Here is a 20,116-nt window from a genome sequence, read left to right on the forward strand (position 1 = left end):
CAACCCTCCAACGGTGCGATCTCGTTGAAGGATTGGCGAGTTTTCGTACATCTTAATATTCTTGCGAAAATAGGAAACAAAATGAAAACCTAACCAAAATATGAAACCGAAAATATTAAAAATTAGATGAAAATCTAAAGTGGCCCGTGGGCCGATGTTTCGTCCAAGGATAAGACGAACTAAGAAGAGTGGAGAGCACGCTGATCTACTTCGAGTCTCAGGAACTGTTGACTAGGAGAGACCGAGATGCTAAGATGATTGGTCGAGTTCTTCAAAAGATTAGACACACGAGGTGTTGACAATGATATTTAAGTGTTTACGGTTTGGGGTGTGGCCTACAAGGTTTGTCCAAAACTTTGAAATCTTGAGTGTATCATTATATAAAACGAGTCTACGTATGAGTGGATGATTTGTTATATTGATTTAGCCAAGATAAATTTGTCCAATCCAAATTTAATTTTTTAATGAATTTTGAAATTTCACTCAAACATCTCACCAGGGATAGTGAAGACCTGTTGAGTTAAAAGTAGATACAAGTCTAAATATCTGTCCCATTTTTTTGTCTGTATTAAAGTAGATACAAGTCTAATTTTTTTTGGTTTTTCTTGCTAATAATATTTTTTGTTTCCAACAAAAATACACTAGTTAAACTTTCCCTCCTCAATATCATCATTTTCATTATTATCATTTTCATTTAAAAGATTTTGGAACGAATCTAGGATTAGTAGTAGAAATAGGTGGCAAGGGATGGATCTATAACTAGCGTAGGGAGAGCCGCATATAGGGTTAGATTTTAGAAAAAAAAATATGAATAAATATATATAATATTAGATAGAAAGAGCAACGAGATTATGATTTTTATGCATATATATAATAGGATAATAGTATTAAAATAATATACATTTTATACTAAAAAATATGGATTAATATTTAAAAAATTTATGAATAATAATAAAAAAATCATATACATTTTATGCTAAAATTAAAAATATAATATACATCAGAGAATATAAAAAATATTTATTACAATTAAATAAAAAATATAGTTAGTAATATTCTAAATATTCTATAAAGAATACTGAAAATTTATCTTATTTAAACTTGTTTGGAGTAATGAAGGCTATTTTATATTCAATCAATAAATTTAGTTAATTAAGATTTTATAATAAAATGATTTTTCTTTTTGTAAATTCTCTAATTCTTCACATGGCTAGATGAAACATTCACGTTAAATTTTGTAGTTGTAGATTTTATGGATCTAAAGAAATGAAAAACAAAAAGAGCAATTCATATATATATATTCTTATTATTTATATAAAATTATGTACTTTAAATGTAACTAGGTTATTAGAACAAAGTTTTAGGGCTCCATAACATTTATTATTAACAATTAACTTGTTAAAAACATTAAATATAGGTAAAATAATTTTTTAGAAATTATAATATTTTTTATATAAAAGTTTTGCAGTGCGACATAAATTTTGAATATGAAATATATAATTTATTTATCAAAGAAAAAAAAATACTATAATTAAACTCATGCTACATTTAATTATTTAATAGTTTATTTATATATTATAATAATCTTGATATATAAATTCCGACCATCCCCTATTTTAACACTACAATAGTCAATATATTACATAATATGCGGGCTAATTTTTTCGACTAGATCCGTCGCTGTAGGTGGCTCCTCGAGTTCTTCATCTTCCTCAATATCCTCGTTTTTCATGAACAACCCAAGTTGTTCTAAAGGATTACTTCCTTCCCCAAACTTGAAACTTCCCAACGCATCAAGAGACATTATAGAATGATCTGGACTTGTCTCGTCCTCAAAGGTTGGCAATTTCTCCACCGCATCCCTAAGCATTTCCAAATCCCCAATGAATCGAGAGTTCTCGTTCATTTCAACCGTCTACTTCATCTGGATTAGTGCCTGGCGGTCAACAAACATGCATGCAAAAATCTTCTTAGAGCACCTTCTATGCTAGTCCCAACAATTAAATTGGTATTCAAATTTGAATTTTAATCCTTATGTGGTGTTTTATGTGGCAATAATCATTACAAAAATTCCTCTCTCAATCCCTCCAAGAAGGGACTTCTCTTTCCTGTCCCTTCTTAGTCAACCAATGAAAAATAGGACTATATATATAAACCAATCATCATTCTCCATATTTATATTATAATAAAAAATGAGACTTCATTATTGGGATTTTGCAATGGAGTAAAATTTTACAAATCTCAATTTTTTTTTATCTAAATATCGCTGATGTGGTCGAAATCAAGTCTCGAAATCGGGACCAACAGTACGGATGCTTTTAGTGACAAAGCACTCATCTCTATGCCATTATGCAAGCAAATCAGTGCTAAACTATTCTACTGGAAATAAAAATTGTACTATCAAGTAGATTGTAAGAAAATCAGTACTATATTTAGTAGATCATAATTTTTTTTAAAAAAAAACAGTACTTATTTTCTAGTAAATCATCAATTCGATGTTCTAAAATAAGAACACTACGTAATGTTTGAGCTTGAATCATTCTGTGTAGCTCTTTGTGAGTTAACTATCATCATATCATGGTCGATATTTTTATTGTAAATTAAGCAAACTAATGATACAACCAACTAAGGAGGAGTAATAGTGGGTTTATAGTGTCCTCCCCTAAATAATGAGTCTAGTAGGGTTTTTTTAATTATATACTTTTACAAAAACAACCATATTTCATATATGAGTTCTTTTTTTTTTTGATAAATTTAACTTAATGTAGTAGTAAAAAAAATATGGTAAATTTATATTTTGTAAATTTTACAAAATATAAAAATACTTAATGTTAGGTTCTTTACGTATATGACGTAAGATTATTCAACTTAATTTTGTTACGTGTATATTTTTTAACTCTATAAAATGCTAAAGATTAATTATTTAGTTTTAAAATTAAATCAAATTCAACTTATTTTTATTTGTAACTTATCGAAACCTAAATATTTAATTGACTCAAGAGTTTAGGTACCGAAATGTTGGAAAAGTTGGGAGGTCAACTTAATGTAGGATAAATGTATAGATTAAAAGATAATAATTTTGTTTTAGTTGCATGATGAACTGATTAAATAGAATCTGCAGCATAATAGGAAACGTCATTGGCGTGAGAATGACATTTAGGTGATTATTTAAGTATCCCAAGTTGTAGGATGATTTAAGTGATCTCGAGTTGTAGGTTTATTTAGGTGATCCCGAGTTGTATGCTTACTTAATTTATCCCGAGTTGTAGACTTATTTAAGTGATGCCGAGTTGTAGGTTTATTTAGGTGATCCCGAGTTATATACTTATTTAAGTGATCCCGAATTGTAGCCTTATTTAGGTGATCCCAAGTTGTAGGCTTAGTACGGACAGTATTTCAGTTGAATAACATTCCTAATGGCCAAGAGAGTTTAAATTCTAAGTGTATAATCTTGAATGTGCGTTGTAAACAACATCAGAACAGAAAATTTGATTTTTTAATATGAAACTGGGCATTAACACATTACAATGGCTATACATTACAAGTACCTCCTGCAAGCTTCAAAAAGAGAACAATTATCACCTGAAAGCTGACCACAACAAAATAACTAATGAAAAGGAGAATGTAATCAAGAAGCGATCTTGTCAATTACGCGAGCGATGTCACGGCTGCGGTCTGTCTCCGGCAACCGTCTCATTCAAGCAGTGGAACAACTCCATATATCCGATTTCAAAGATCTCGATAAACACCCAATCATCTCTTCTGAGAAAAAGGGGTGCCGATTCTTTTCTTCAAGGCTGATTCCAGCTGGAAGAAACAACAATTGCACAAAAGAATCAGAAGAAGGAAAGATTAAAGGAGTGTCTGGTAAGCATTCAAGTAATAATATAAGTCCACGACAAGCCAAACTACAAATAGAATAGGAAAATTGCCTCGAGCTGCAGCGTCTTCTCTACGCTTCACATCCTGCATAGAAGCACAATGGAAAAAAAAAACGAATGATTAGCAAAGAACATTCTGTTTGTAAATACAAACTGATAATTCCTTGTATAGCAAGTAAGTACCTGCTCCCTCCTTATCAATTCAGCCTCTCTTACTCTAAGTTCCTTCAACTTATTTTTCAAATCCAATAATATTGGCCACAAAGTAAATTTAATGAAAACAAAAAATTATTGTCTTATTAATTAACTACAGAATAATACATGGATAAGTTAATTAAGTTAATCTTATTCTCAATTACCCCAGTTGAGTGAAATGGAATGTCAACAGAATAATTATGGTTAAAATCAACAGATTGAAAATCGCATGGAGTGACATTTACAGGTTACAACTAAACTTTTCAACAATGACCAACAGTAATACCGATACAAAATTGAGATGGCCATCGTAGATTGACAATTTTACAACTGCAATACAAGAATTCATCAAAAACAAATCATGATAGCAGATTGAAAATTCTAAATAGAAAAACCTGAGAACTGCTCCACTGGTTTTGAATATGCGGACGATTAAAAGACGATTGATCTTCATTGTTTCCGTCGTTAGATTAATTTCCAGAAGCTACCTGCAATTTCGATTAATGATAAGACTGGATCAGATATATATTTAAAATAAACAACACGTTTTTGAGTAGCTGATCGATGATTACCTCTGCCCAAGTTGATCTGGACCGTTCATCTCGTCGGATGTTTGAGTTTCTATTGTCATTGGAAAAGGCTGGTTTTGAGATGGTGGCGGTCAAGCGGTGGACAATCGGCATGGTGTTGTGGCCGACTCCATGGCTTGAGCATCAAGAGGTTTTTTATCTTTGTTTGAGAGAGAGACATGAGTTACAGGAAGGGGAAGAGATGGTGACACATGTCATTCATTCAACATAGTTTTTCCGTCACATGTCAATTTCTGAAGCATGATTTTTCTTTAAATTTTTTTTTTACTACATGTCAATTTTTGAAGCATGCTTTTTTTTCCCCACATATCGATCCGTAATTAACTCATGTGTATAGCTTTCTAATTTAATAAGTTTAATAGATATATGGATAGATATTGATATAGATAGATAGGTATAGATTTATATATAAATTTTCCACAACCAACCTAACTATGAGTGTACGGCTAATGAAGCAATCTCAAAAAAATGACAAATTTTCTGAAACATTCTACGATCTCAAAAAAAAAAAAAATTTATGATTTAAACTCATGATCTGTCGGCCAACAACCTTAACCATTGCACAAGCTTTGCCTCTCTAAAAGAACACTTTCCATACACAAAATCATATGTAGATGAAAAAAGAGAATCTGAAATTTATCCAATAATATTGTAGAATTTATCTTTCTTGATTCAATCCAATTTTTTATGGATGCATTATTAAATTAAAAGATTCTAAAATAACAAAAGAAATTTTTCATCACGACTAGCGACGAGAATTGCGGGCACATATGATCATTGCCATCTGTGTCTTGGCTCGCTCGGTGACTACTCCACGTCTCCCGTTCACATTGTCATATAACTTCAACCAAGATGCCACCATTTTTGGATCATCCTGAAAAGACATATAACATTAATTAACAAAAAACGTTATAGTACAAATTATAGGATAAGAAGAAATTATAATTTGTATTCAAATGAAAAATTAATGTTCGAAAAATGACTTACACGAATATTAAGCCTTCTTAGGTTATTTTCAATTAACCGCATAGAAAAATCATTCTCGAGTGCTTGTCTAGCTCTATATAACATTAGATCCAAACTAATAATTATACAATAAATATAAATATTTTGAAATAATAAATTAGTGTTAAGAAGAGAATATTATATATGAAATTGATTTTTTTTAGAAATGCATGACTGAAATTTTCAGAGAACTTCTCCAAACTCTTCTGGGCACGGCATTGTTGTGTAACGGAACCGTTAAAGGTGAACACCGTTTACTACTCTCGGGTTTCTCAAAATCGGGAGTGCTAATTGTGATTAATTAACTCCAATCCCGGGTATGGCAAAACCGGGAAAGCTTGTGCCCGGGAATACCAAATCCGGGAATAGCTTCTCCCGGGAATACCAAAACCGGGAACCGTGTGGCCGGTTTTCTCACACACGGACCCGGTAATGTCATTACCAGGAATATCTATTCTCGGTTTTGGTACACCCGGCTTTCTTTATTCCGTAAATACCATACCCGGGATACTTTTCCTATATAAACCCACTCCCACCGTATACATATTCACAATATATCTTCATCTTTTTCTTAAAATCTCTCAATATTAAAAAATTTAGTGTTTCCTTTCGTATTAATTTTTTATTTTTATTAAATATGTCTTCATATTTAAATTTATATTGGAAGAGTTCTATACAATATGTCGATGGCAAAATCGTTGTATGTAGTGTTCCCGACGCAACTTATACGCTCGAAGATAGGTTGAGTTATGATGATTTTTCCAAAATAATGTGCATTTTTGCTGGGATTGAAAGAGAAACGGTAGAATTGAGGCTAATCTACGTATACGCCGTTGATAATGGTGATAAGCGTTGTATCGTCATCAATGATGATGCCACATTGTCATTGATGTATCAACATCAATCTTGGAATCGGGACTTGTTCATAAGTTACCTTCCGATTCATAATTCGGGTGGAACATCGAGACCCAATGCTGGGGGAGAGTCGAGTCGTAGGCCTCGCGGACGGCGGGGATATGGGCCCTCCAACGAGGATTACATTGTTCCTCGCGTTGCGGATTATCATGTCTTCAGCAATATGGATGGACCTGATGAGGTAACAAACCACCGAATGCCTACTTGTCCAGAGTTATACAATGGTGACCCCAGCACCATAAAGCTGGGAACGCATTTTTCGAATAAGGAAGAACTTCAGGGTGCGATAGCCATTTGGTCAACTAGGCGTGGAGCAGAGTATCGCACTACGTTATCAGATCAGACGAGATGGGCGGCAGAATGCATAAATCGTCCGAACAGACGTACTCCGCACCGTTCAACGGTACTGTATGTAACTGGAGGATCCGTGCTTCGTATAAGAGCGAATATCGTACGTGGAAAATTACAGTGTGGTGCGAGGGGCATAATTGTGACGGTGCAAACAACGAACGGGATGATCGAAATATTTCGCAAGATCATGTTGCCCACGTCATAACTTCTAAGATTCGCCAACGTCCAAATTACCCAATCAAATCCATCATTGATGATTGCGAAGCAGTATTCGGCTGTAGAATAGGCCGGAAAAAAGCTTGGGACGGCAAGCGAGTTGCACTGAACCAAGTATATGGAGATTGGGAGACGAATTTTCGCCAACTGCCCAGTTACATGCTTGCTCTAGAACAGTGCAACGACGGAACGAAAGTACAGTGGAAGTTCAAGAAAGAAGACGGGGTGGTACATAGCTGGAGGAAGATTTTCAGGTACGAACTACGTTTACTGTGCACGGTATATGCCTACGATATAGATTTTTTAGATTTCTGTTATTTTTTTCAGATACGTATTTTGGCATTTCGGTGCCACCAAACGCACATTTGAGCACAGTCACCCTGTAGTTACCGTCGACGCAACGCATCTTAAAGGGGCATACAAGGGTAAGGCGATCGTGGCGCTTGTGAAGACTGCTAACCACAGAGTCGTGCCAGTCGCATATGCCGTAATAGACGAGGAGTCAACCCACAGCTGGTATTGGTTCTTGAAATATCTAAAAATATACGTTCTGCAAGATACGTTCACTTGCATAATCTCTGATCATCATTCTAGCATCCTTTCTGCTATAGTCAAGATGGATACAAAATTTCCGAACTGGGGAGTTCACAGGTGATGATGACATCCTAATTTTATTTGCAATTTCATATATGTATCAGTCCATCAATTAAAAACATTGCACATGCACAGGTACTGCATGGAGCACGTTCGTGCCAATATGATTGCAAGCGTCCCGAAGAAGAAAGGAATATATGGGTTATGTTGGGCCGTTTCAACCGCTTTGGATCAGGAACAATATACAAAGGCTTGGACAGATCTTATACAAACGAGTCATCATGCAGCTATATACCTTCAACGTATTCCCCTAGAGAAATGGACATTGTTCCAAGACGGATTCTACCGATGGGGCATCACTACCTCCAACGACGCGGAGAGTTACAATAACGTTCTTAGAGGAGATCAATTCTTGCCAATAAGGGCGTTAGTCCAGGCCACTCATGCAAAAGCTATGGCGATTTTTACTGACGAGATGGCAAAAATAAATAGGATTAGATATCCTCTTGCAGAGATCCCGTATCGAACCTTCCAAGATAACAAAATGAGGGACAGGCGGTACGATGTATCGTTATATCCAAACTGTCCCGACCGTACGTTCCGTGTCATATCTCCGTCGTTGCGTATGGGAGTTCCGGGCCGTGAACACACTGTACGATTTGACACGGGTTCATGCACATGTTTAGAGTGGGACACTTACAGGATTCCTTGTTCTCACGCAATGGTCATTGGGAAGGCACTTGGCGTTCGTCGTCTAGATCTAGTTGACAGTTGTCACACATGGGATGGTTGGAGACATCAATTCAATGGTGTATTTCATCCTGTACCGAATGATTGGCCCGTATCCGAGTTTTTTTTACTACCGGATGACACGCGGATGGTTCATCATACAGGTCTTGGTCGCAGAAGAAATAACAGACGAATAAGGGGCGCGAGGGACTATGCGATCAATCGAGGTACAAGACCACGCGCATGCAGCAACTGCAATGGACATGACCACAATAGGAGGAAATGCCCTTTCAGTCATTCCGCTGCGGATAGATTGCCGTTGAACATGTTGCACGATCCATACGGACTTCAAGGAAATGCCCCTCTCGATTACCAGGATTCCGACTACGATGATGACTACGAAGAGGAAGAACCGGATGATGACGACGAGGATGATGACGACGACGATGATGATGACGACGTAGATGAATGACGACGTAGATGAATGAAATGTTATTTGAAATTTATTAACGTTCTTAATGTCTTATCCAGTACTTATATAAATAAAATGTTATTCAATAATAATATGAAATAAAATGATATTCCATTTTAATGTAAATAAAGTCTTACTCCATACTTAAATAAGTAAAGTGTTATTTATTACAACTCCGAAGGATTATAAATAAAAACTCATGGCCTCGGGTAGTACCAACTGTCCCTCCTATGAATCTGACCCCGACCCTGACGATCGCCTCGTTGCAATCCAGCGGCATCCTGCGGTGCTATCGCTGGATCGGCTGCAGACTGTGACTGCAAGCCGAGAGAACTGAAACCGATGCCTAATCCCATCTGAACATCCCCGGAAAATGAATGACGAGGCGTGTCATGCGTGGTGGGCTGTGACTGCTGCACATCACCTGCCCAAAGATCTTCCAAACTATACTCGATGGGCTGCTGATGACCGGACGCGGCATGAGGTGCGAACTGATTATATGACGAAGTCGCATCAGCCATGTGCTCAGAAGTAAATGTCTGGTCAAGGAACCTCGAATTAATCTCATCTGAAAACAAGGCAACGCTCCCTATTGGCTGTGCCTCTGCTGCAGTATCTACCTGTGGGTAGTAGACACCCGTCGACTGATCGAATACAGCAGGAGTAGGACGGGATGTACCAGATACAGAAGGACTAGAGGGTCCAGCTGCAGAAGGACGACATGAATCGGAGACGGAGTGACGAGACGGTCCAGATGCAGCAGGACGAGACAGTCCAGATGTAGGCGAATGTACCTCGGGAGTCCTGGTCCTTGGGCGTCTACCGCCCCCCAACACCCGTCCCCCTAATCGGCCCAGAAACGATGTCCGCTGCGGGGGATTATAATTCTGACTCGGGTTAACGTGCACGACTGCTTCATCGACCGGATCTGTATCATCTACCCGATATGGCAATCCAGCGGCCTCCATCGCGGATCTAATCCTGGTCGATATCCGCCCGTAATTGTCGACATGCTCGGCATCTGTGTCGACAGATCGATAGTGATCCTGTAGGTGGGACGTATACCGCATGATCTGGCTCAACTCTACGCTCTGCAATCAAAACAAAGAAAATTACAATACGATTCGATATCATGCAGTAGAGGATCATGGACGTATTACTCATATAAAATAATCAGTACGTACCAGGGCGTGCAACGAATCGGTGCGGCCATGGTAACCCGCATTGGTCGTCGGATGAATAGATATGCAGCGATCTATGCTGCGGCTGGAACCATAATAGATCATCGTCCCTAGGTCCCTGAGGAATCCATGAAGATCTCGCAGCCATAACCTGTGAAAAACAAAATTAACAATTAATTACGATTAATGAACAAATACGAAACAGAAAATTAAAAACATAATTTTTAATTAATTTTTAATATATATTTAAAATAAATTATTAATTACATATGTTTCAACCAATTAAATTGTTAATTAAGTATATTTTAAAATGTATACCCTAAACTTTTCAAATTATTTGAATAGGAAAAAATGCACATGTTTAAATCGAACCGAAAAATCGGTCCTAATTTCGGTCGGGTCCTACCATTATAATTATGACAGATAAATAATACCAAAAATCCCAACAATTCGGTCACGCAACTGTAATCGGAAAAATTGAAACAGCAAAACCATCAAACACTCAACAACACACAAAACTAATCCGACAATTTTTTCTACATCAACAAATTTGGAGAAAAATAATAACTAAAATAACAATATAAGCTAAATTCGGTCAAAATTTTAAAAAAATTACCTCGATATATGTATTCCTCCGTATATGATTCGAGAGATGAAAAATTCAGTATTTCTCCGCTGATTATATGATGTCGTCGCCGGATTTTTTAGGAAGAAACTGGAAGAAACGCGTCGGAGAAGAAGAAGAAGAAAACCAGATCTGGTTTTATGGGGTTACTCCGGGGAATGGGAAACCCGGGACAAGGGAGTCACGGAATGATTGCCACGTGTCACGCTCCCATTGTCCCGTGAATGAGAAACCCGGGATTGGGAAGTCATCCCGTGAATGAGAAACCCGGGAACACTAATCCGGTAATTAGCGTTAACCTCTCGGGTTTCTTAAACCCGGGAGTAGTAGATTTGGCCACCACGCCACATTTTCTCATTATTTCGTTTACCTTTTAAAAATAAATTATACAATTATAATTTCCCAAAACTCTTGATGATGTGTATTTGAGCGATTTCTCATTTCGAACTTCACCGGCAATAAGTTCTATGGTCAAGTCTCTTAGTGCCTTCATTATCGAGAAATATCGGTCAAATTCATCCCGCCATTCTTGCACAGTATCTTACTCAGCACAAATGTCGCCGTCCGTTAAAAGATGACCACACGTCCAATTCAATTCATATTTATATATTTTAAATCCAAGAAGCTATAACATGCAAAAAACTTGAAACTAATTATGAGGGATGGATGGATACTAACCATTTTTGAATGCATGCCTCCGGTCTTCATGCATCGAGGAAGATGGGGCATCACCTCATTCTCGATAAGGTAGGTGATAGCTCGAGGATCCTCATTCTGCCAAAGAAAATAATCAAAAAAATATAAAATAAATAGATAGACCATGAAATTTTAAGTTTATTTTATCCTAGTTGATCAATTTTAATTAATTACGATAAATTACATCTCAACTATTATAGTCTGTCTATATACTGTGTGTATGTTTCGTGTCGTATGGCACACGTCAACTGATAGATATATAATCATAAACTATGAAAAATGTGCGTACCTTAACCATGACCTCGAGAACACCAAGAGCGGCCACTCTTACTTGTTCATAGTGAATACCAATGTCTACGGTTTCCATAAGTGGAAAACAGTAAAATGGTAAGTGTGCTGCAGAGTGCAAGAAGAAATACATTTGAAACTCTTTATAATGATTCAAAATTCACAATTTCCTCCTAGGATTAATTAATTCGTGTGGCTATATGATTTTGATTAAGAAAACTCTCATTCTTTGAATTGAAAAGAAAATCTCAACCTAGGGAGAAATTGTTTAACATTGTCAAGAAAAAATTTACCTATAACCATTCAATGCATTGTTTGTAGGTCGGAGGCCATGCACTACAAAACCAAAATAAAAATATCATAGTAAGTTATGTTTGATGAGAAAATGAAACATATATGCATAGGAAATTGAAAATAATTTAATGGAAATAAACTCTAAATAAACTAAGAAACCTAATTACAAACTTAAGAAACTAATTAGAAAAAAACTATATTTCCTATCACATAAACCGGACCTTGCCAAAACGATGTATTACTATCAGATGGAGTATTGATTTAACGAATATGAAATTTTGACAAAATAAAATAGACATTTTTAAATAATCTAATAGAAGTGGAAAGAACTTAATCTAACCGTTGGAGAACTCTCTAATTAAAAGTTTTTCTTCGAATTTAATTAATCTAACTCACAACTACTTTACAACAATAACATTCATATGAATATTGTGTATTGAATGTGTTGGAAAAAAAAAATATAAAATATTTAACTTTTCTCAAAAGGGAAATTTTTATTTCATGATAAACATAATTTCATAAATTTATTTCTGAAACAAAACTGATTAGGAGTCCTGGCTAGCATATGCAGGTTAATTATCCGAAATGGATCAGAATGTATATGAAGAAATAAAGTATAATGTGTTTATTCATTTTGTTTATCATCTAATAGCAATGTGTTTATCCATCAAGTCGCAAGAGTTCTGCGTTTTTCAAATTTAAAAAGAACAATGAAATAAAAGAGAAATACTACTACCTCTATCCCCTAATTAAATGTCATATTTTATATACAATTTATATAGAAAATGAGAGACTTAATTAATTAGGGTCGGAAGAAATAGCGAATAATAAATCTTTAGTTCATGGCGCGCAGTAGCCAAAATGTTAGTGGCATTAGAGCCATCCCAAAAATGATATAGTACTATAATTGCTAGCTTTCGGTCGGACGGTTGGGACTTGTGACCAGAAAATTGATGTGGTTGTAAGCTTTTCCCCATCAATACTTTCTCAAAAATAGTCGTCTATTTTTAAGCATAATTCATATATACTTGTCAATTATGCGTGTGTAAATTTGTAGTCATCATGCAAGAAATACTTGATCCCAACTTCTAACCAATATTGTACGTCTAATTCTTTTATTGCTACTTATATGATCTTTCTTGGTAATTGCAATAATGATATTGTACTTCTAACTTTTAACTTATAAAGAATTAATACGTGTTATGTTGTGAAGCATTCATGCTTTTGTTATTCATTAACTGCGATTAAGATGTCTTAAATTGAATCATTAAATCAAAAAGATTACTACTTCATTTCTTAACGATTGTTTCACTTGAAATTTGATACCTTCTGGATGTACATATAAGAATTAATGCGTGTTGTTCTGTGTCTCGATGTGTTTTTCAGACACTCGGTATGTATTTTGTCATTTTCATTAAGAAACATGACTTCAAGAGGCATGTATTTCGTCATTTTTAGTAAAAAGCACGAGTTTTGAAAGTATTTTGAGCAAGACTTCCAAACATACAACAAACACGTCGCAGGGAGAGAAATTCATAATTTTTTCACTGTATCCATTAGAACCTTTCGTTGAAGAATGAGGATTCCATGTTACCATTTTTTTTCCTTCTCGAAAGTTCCATGTTAATGTTACCAACTTCCAACTGCTAGATCTCTGGGTATGAATCGCATTTGTTTTCTCCACGCCTTGGATGTGATGGAGAAGGACTTTTTTTCCCCAGAGGTGTGGTCCATGGAATTTATTGTGCATCAACCTCTATGACGATTACTCGTGGTCGAAACTCACCAGATTTTCTCCTCAACTAAGTTAACTACATGATACTCAAAAAAAAAAAAAAAAACCTTAGTTAACTACATATAATTATGCCTTTAATTAATTTGCAATTTCAACTAGTAATTGATGAAAAGAAGAGCCTGAAAAAATAGGAGTATCCTTTTCAAACCCGAATATACTAATTTAGTCTCCCCACTAGGAACTGATTTAGTATGATATCGATTAGTTAGGAAAGATCTGTAAAAATTGATAGTATAGGTGTTTCGTCCAATAAACGAATGAGTGTAGTTTGCAAGGCTCGTTTTAATCTCGTGGATCGAGGTTGCATCATCGGAGAAAGACGTATGTACTTTTATGGAAAGGAGAATAGAGTTTGTGTAAATGTGTATTAGGAGTGGTTAGAGCTTAGAAAAGTGCTATCAGGGTCCTTATATTATAGGTATTGGATCGTTCCCAATATGACCCGATCACTTCCGAATATTTTTAATTTAAAATAGGTTTTTTAATGCGTGTGAGACAGTTTGGGACTTGCCGATCGAGCCTCATCGGGCTTTCATGACTGGCCGATGGGATTTGGATCGAACTATGTTAATCCCTTAACCTATTTCTCTATCAATAGGGATTAGAATCAGAATCTTATATTTTCCCCACCATTTTTGTCCCGAATGAATTAAGCTAAACCTCAACCTTTTTGTTAGTTAATCCTTTTGAGCCACCATTTTTGTCCCGAACGAGTTGAGCTAAAAGAAGTACAGAAAGTATTCTGTACCTAACTAGCTAGTGTCTGCTTATTCTAGTTTTATGTTTTAAAAGTAAAATAATGATGATTAATTGATTATGATTACTTTACAGATACAATCAAAATAGTACTTTGGCATTACACTGGAGCAGCCTAGCGACAATCGACCATATATAAATAAATCGACAAAATCATGTCAGCCTCTAGTTTCTTCATAGTTGTAGAAAGATACTCATTTGAAACCAAATATAGAAAGATATTCGATAGATTAACGACTTCCCAACATCAATTGATCTCTTGTTATAGAACTACATGAGTACATAACTTTCATCACAAGTAACACTTTAGCAGTTAAAAGTAAACATTGCTAGGCGTAATTTTTTTCATCCTAGTATTATTCGTCGAATCCCCGTGATCTAGTGATGAAGTTCTTAATCTTTACCATTGGATCACTATTTTGAATGGTTGCTAGGCTTAATCTTTACATAAGCAACGACAAAAACAATTTCATCGACACCACACCTGTCTTTTTAAAGGGGCCCACCTCCTTCTTCTTCCTAAAATCTCTCTCTAAATTAAATTTCCTATATCTGTAACTAGGATCAATGCTTCTTCAAAACTCATTATAATAACAAACTCAACTTAACAACAACAACGAGAAGATTTCGTTTCTCTTTCATTTCCTTTTAATTCGTCGATTCCTAAACCCCAATTGAAGAAAGTTTCGTTCTTCATGGATCAATACATTCTAGCTACTCTCTTTGGCTTTTTTTTTCTCTACATCATTTTGGGTTATCGGAGAATCAACCAGAAAAGCAATGCGAATAAGGGAAAAGATCAGAGCTTGATGACGACCCAGATCGACGCCGGAAAAACCTATGATGACGGCACTGACGTCATCATTGTCGGTGCCGGGGTTGCTGGTTCAGCACTTGCTTATACCCTGGGAAAGGTAGTACAGTCATCTGCATTCTCTGTTTTTTCGTATTTTTGTTTTCTACGTTAAGTAGTTTGAAAAAAATTGCGTCTTTTTTAAATTTTTTGTTGATTTGACAACTTATTAAGAGGGAAAAGAAAAATGTTTTTTGGGGATTTTGCACTTTGTTGTAGTGATTAAGATTTCTGGAGCTCTTATGGTAAACAATCTGAGTTGGTTCAAGGAGTCAATTCAAAGGTCTTGACATATGGTATGATAATGATGTAAAATTCTGAGAAATTGTTTGTTGCTATGGTATGCACTGTTTGATTAAGCCAATTTTGGAATTATATTGTCAAAGTTTGCCCTGGAAGACTCTTATTATCTGGTTAGATTCAACTTAAATGCTCTATTCATCTATAGATGAGAACCGAATTGAAATTATGCTGGTTGCATCTTTGCTTTTGAAATTTATGCATTATAATACAATTTGGCCAAAGCTATCTATTACTATCTTCGTATCAAAATACATGATGTTTTGGATTTTTAGATTCATCCATATAAACATGCATCTATTAAAGATTAGTGGCTAAATACACAAAGTTATGTATAAATCTAAAAATCCAAGACATCATATATTTTGATACGGAAGGAGTAATTATTATTAACTATTATAGACAGTCAATTATTTTCTTATCTTGCCTTCACTATCTGTAAAACTAAACTAATCTCAGAAAGTCAAAGGGACTTGACATTTTAGCCTTTTGAAGCATATTACCTCAAAAAGCTTCTGATTTTTGCATTATGTGTTTGGAATATCTCTACAGGATGGAAGAAAAGTTCGTGTAATAGAAAGAGATTTAGCAGAGCCAGACCGAATTGTTGGGGAGCTGCTTCAGCCAGGAGGATACTTGAAATTAATTGAATTAGGCCTGGAAGGTATGACCGAAACTTTTTCATGCTTTGTACAATTTATTCTAGAATACTCAATCTTCCCTTCCTCAGTTCCAACTTCTTAAAGTTGTTTTTTTGCTATAATGAACTATTTTCAGTTTTCATAAGTTTGATTTTGCTACAAAATTTGTATCTGCAGATTGTGTGGAGGAAATTGATGCTCAGAGAGTTCTTGGCTATGCTCTCTTCAAGGATGGTAAAAACACAAGATTGTCATATCCTTTGGAGAAGTTTCATTCAGATGTTTCTGGAAGGAGCTTCCATAACGGACGTTTCATTCAGAGAATGAGAGAGAAAGCTTCTACTCTTCCTAAGTACTTTTCCGTGCCTTCTTCATTTGATTCTAAATTTTTAAGTGTCAAGTTTATGATTATTAATCTGCTTAGTGTTAATTTTGGTCAGTGTGAGTCTAGAGCAAGGAACAGTAACATCCCTTCTAGAAGAAAACGGGACAATTAAAGGCATTCAATATAAAACTAAGGACGGTCAAGAGCATCGTGCCAATGCTCCTCTTACAATTGTTTGTGATGGATGCTTTTCCAATCTGCGTCGATCTCTTTGTACCCCTAAGGTGAAATTTGCTAATGTTTAAACCCCAATTTCTGAAAATGACTATTAATATAAAAAAGTTAACTTTATACAGTTCGTTAATTTTACAGGTTGACGTACCTTCTTGCTTTGTGGGTTTGGTCCTGGAGGATTGCAAACTGCCATTTGAAAATTACGGGCATGTCATTTTAGCAGATCCATCTCCAATCTTGTTTTATCCAATCAGTAGTACTGAGGTTCGATGTTTAGTCGATGTTCCTGGTCAGAAAATTCCATCAATTGGTAATGGTGAAATGGCTAACTATTTGAAGACCAAGGTGGCACCACAGGTATCTAATTAAAGTTTATATCACATTTTCTAATCAAGACTATAACTTAAGCATACCCTTAATCGAGATTAATTGTTTCTACATTTAGGTTCCACCTGAGATTCGAGATTCATTTCTATCAGCAATTGAGAAAGGTAATATTAGGACCATGCCAAACAGAAGCATGCCTGCTGATCCTCATCCTACTCCCGGAGCTCTTCTTATGGGAGATGCTTTCAACATGCGTCATCCTTTGACAGGTGGCGGAATGACAGTAGCTCTTTCTGATATTGTCGTTCTTCGAGATCTTCTCAAGCCATTATGTGACCTTAATGATTCAGCTTCCCTATGCAGTTATCTCGAATGCTTTTACACATTGCGCAAGGTAAGAGAACATATAAAGATGCAAGCTTCAAGTATAAAGACATTAACTTTAAGTGCAGAGATGCAAAAATTTACCATCAAAATTCAAACTTTAAGATAATTTATGCTTGGTTTGGTCATATGAACTGAAACGGAATTGAATTATACATGATAAATAGCCAGCGCCAAGTACTTTTGGAGGGTGAAGGGTTGGTTTTTATATTTTAACTGAAACTTGAATATATATTGTTTTTGAGCAGCCAGTGGCTTCTACAATAAATACTTTGGCTGGTGCACTATACAAGGTGTTTTCTGCTTCCCTGGATCAGGCTAGGAAGGAAATGCGTCAAGCATGCTTTGACTATTTAAGTCTAGGAGGGGTCTTTTCGACCGGTCCAGTTGCTTTACTCTCCGGTCTAAACCCAAGACCATTGAGCCTGGTTCTCCATTTCTTTGCCGTGGCTATCTATGGAGTTGGTCGGCTACTCATGCCATTTCCTTCCTTTAAGCGCATGTGGATCGGTGCTAGATTAATTTCGGTATGTCTCATCCTTTCATGACCTTTTTTTGTACATTTTGGTTTTGTGAGGAGATAATGTTTTAAACAATTGAAACTTTCATTTTGCAGAGTGCCTCAGGGATTATTTTCCCAATTATCAAAGCGGAAGGGGTGAGGCAGATGTTCTTCCCAGCTACTATTCCTGCAGTTTATAGAGCTCCTCCTGCAAAATAATATCCGACAACTTGCCAAAGAAGTTTGCTATCAAGAAGCCAACCTAGTATGTTTAGCTCTCTCTTTTTTATATGTTTCAAGTGATGAATGTTGTGTTTCTGCTTCAAATAAGTGATTCTCGTTACCAATGTTTGTCGTTTTTGAGTAGTTAGAAGAGAAGCAGTTCATATAAATTGTATGATTTGAACTTTCAAGCTCGAAACTCAAAAATGAATACATGTATATTAGAAATTTAGAAGTCGTTAAAAGAAGAATCTTGATTCTTTATATTTGTTTTTGATCGAAAATAAAGATTTGGTTTCTATACACAGCCTGAAGTTAATCTCGTTCGACTTAATTGTGTTTAATCAAGAGTGTAGCAATTTGAAAAGGTACATATTTCTTTCTCTTCTGTTTGCATCATCATATGAATGATATTGAGTGGTTATATGTAGCCAAGTTGGATAAACCATTGCCACACAATACAAAAGAAAATCAATCCACACAGCTCATTCCTTCCCCATGTGCATGAAAAAACAATCTGTTGAATACTCTTTTGGTTTGTATCAGCTGGCTCTTGAGAGGCAAATTTGTTAGCTTACCAAACAAAAACTTGTATGATTTGATTGAATATAAGCCAAATCTACCAGAAAACAGAGTGCTAGTGACGGAAATTTATGACGTCGATTTATTCTATTATATGTTATTTTCTAACATCAAACAGCAGAAAAGTTAATAGAAATTGGCCTAATCACCATGCTTGGTCCCACAAATGATGCTATTTCAAAATATATGATGTTTTGTATTTGGGTATACGTAAAAATGTAAAATATCATGTATTTGATACGGAAGGAATAATAACTATTGGTTTAGACACAAATATAGACAATAGAGAGATTTTTAATTTTAAATCTCTTCCAATTGCAAATTTTATCGTCAAATCAACATCCAACACATGTCGTTTTATTAACGAATAGTAATTTGACACATATATTTTAAAATTTTGAGTTTAATTAGGTTTCAAGTTACAATTTTAAGCCAATCATATTATTTTAATTCCTATTCTAATTGAGAAATCAAAACACAATAATAACATAATGATTCCTAATAAAATACTTTCAATTATTTTTTCTTAATATAATAATTTTATTCATAATCATTTTCCTATCTATTATTTAAAAAATTATTCATAATAAAATTATAATACACTATATTTTCTTTTCCTAATTTTTTTATTCAACAATTTTTTCTAATTAAAATTCATTATGTTATTTTTTTCTATTCCGAATTAAAATGGACATATCTTCTTTTTTCCTATACAAATGTGCATATTATTAAAAAATTATTCCTAATCAATTTATAAAATATATTATTATTTTTATAATGTTTTTATTAAATTATTATTCATAATAAAAATCCATTATTAATTGTTTTAAAAATAAGATATGTCCGTTTTAATTAAGAATAAGGAAAAAAATTTAAATTTGTTCCAATTGCAATATCAATTGCAAATTTTATTGGAAAATCAACATCCGACACATGTCGTTTTATTAAAGAATAGTAATTTGACCCATGTATTTAAGAATTTTGAGTTTAATTAGGAATCAAGTCAAAATTTATAACTTTAATTTGAATTTTAAGTCAATGATATTATTTTTTTCCTCATATAATTAGAAAATCAAAACACAATAAAAATATATTCCTAATAAAATTATAATACACTATATTTTTTCTAATTTTTCTTATTTAACAATTTTTATTAATTAAAA

The 20,116-nt window shown here is 34.7% G+C and overlaps 2 protein-coding genes across 2 annotated transcripts; both read left to right on the forward strand.

Annotated features, from left to right (window-relative positions):
- Window positions 1-6,440: 6,440 nt before the first annotated feature.
- LOC139884397 (uncharacterized) lies at window positions 6,441-8,948 on the forward strand. The gene is made up of 4 exons (XM_071868435.1): window positions 6,441-6,969; window positions 7,056-7,407; window positions 7,481-7,804; window positions 7,883-8,948. Exons 1-4 carry the CDS (start codon window positions 6,441-6,443, stop codon window positions 8,946-8,948), a joined length of 2,271 nt encoding a protein of 756 aa, XP_071724536.1.
- A 3,669-nt stretch (window positions 8,949-12,617) lies between these two features.
- On the forward strand, window positions 12,618-18,368 carry LOC139884398 (squalene epoxidase 3-like). The gene is made up of 10 exons (XM_071868436.1): window positions 12,618-12,719; window positions 13,090-13,194; window positions 15,264-15,497; window positions 16,289-16,400; window positions 16,555-16,729; window positions 16,818-16,986; window positions 17,075-17,293; window positions 17,382-17,657; window positions 17,896-18,174; window positions 18,264-18,368. The coding sequence occupies exons 1-10, from the start codon at window positions 12,618-12,620 to the stop codon at window positions 18,366-18,368; spliced, it is 1,776 nt and encodes a 591-aa protein (XP_071724537.1).
- The last annotated feature ends 1,748 nt before the right edge of the window (window positions 18,369-20,116 follow it).

This window comes from Rutidosis leptorrhynchoides, unplaced genomic scaffold (assembly GCF_046630445.1).
Source record: "Rutidosis leptorrhynchoides isolate AG116_Rl617_1_P2 unplaced genomic scaffold, CSIRO_AGI_Rlap_v1 contig548, whole genome shotgun sequence".
NCBI lineage: Eukaryota > Viridiplantae > Streptophyta > Magnoliopsida > Asterales > Asteraceae > Rutidosis > Rutidosis leptorrhynchoides.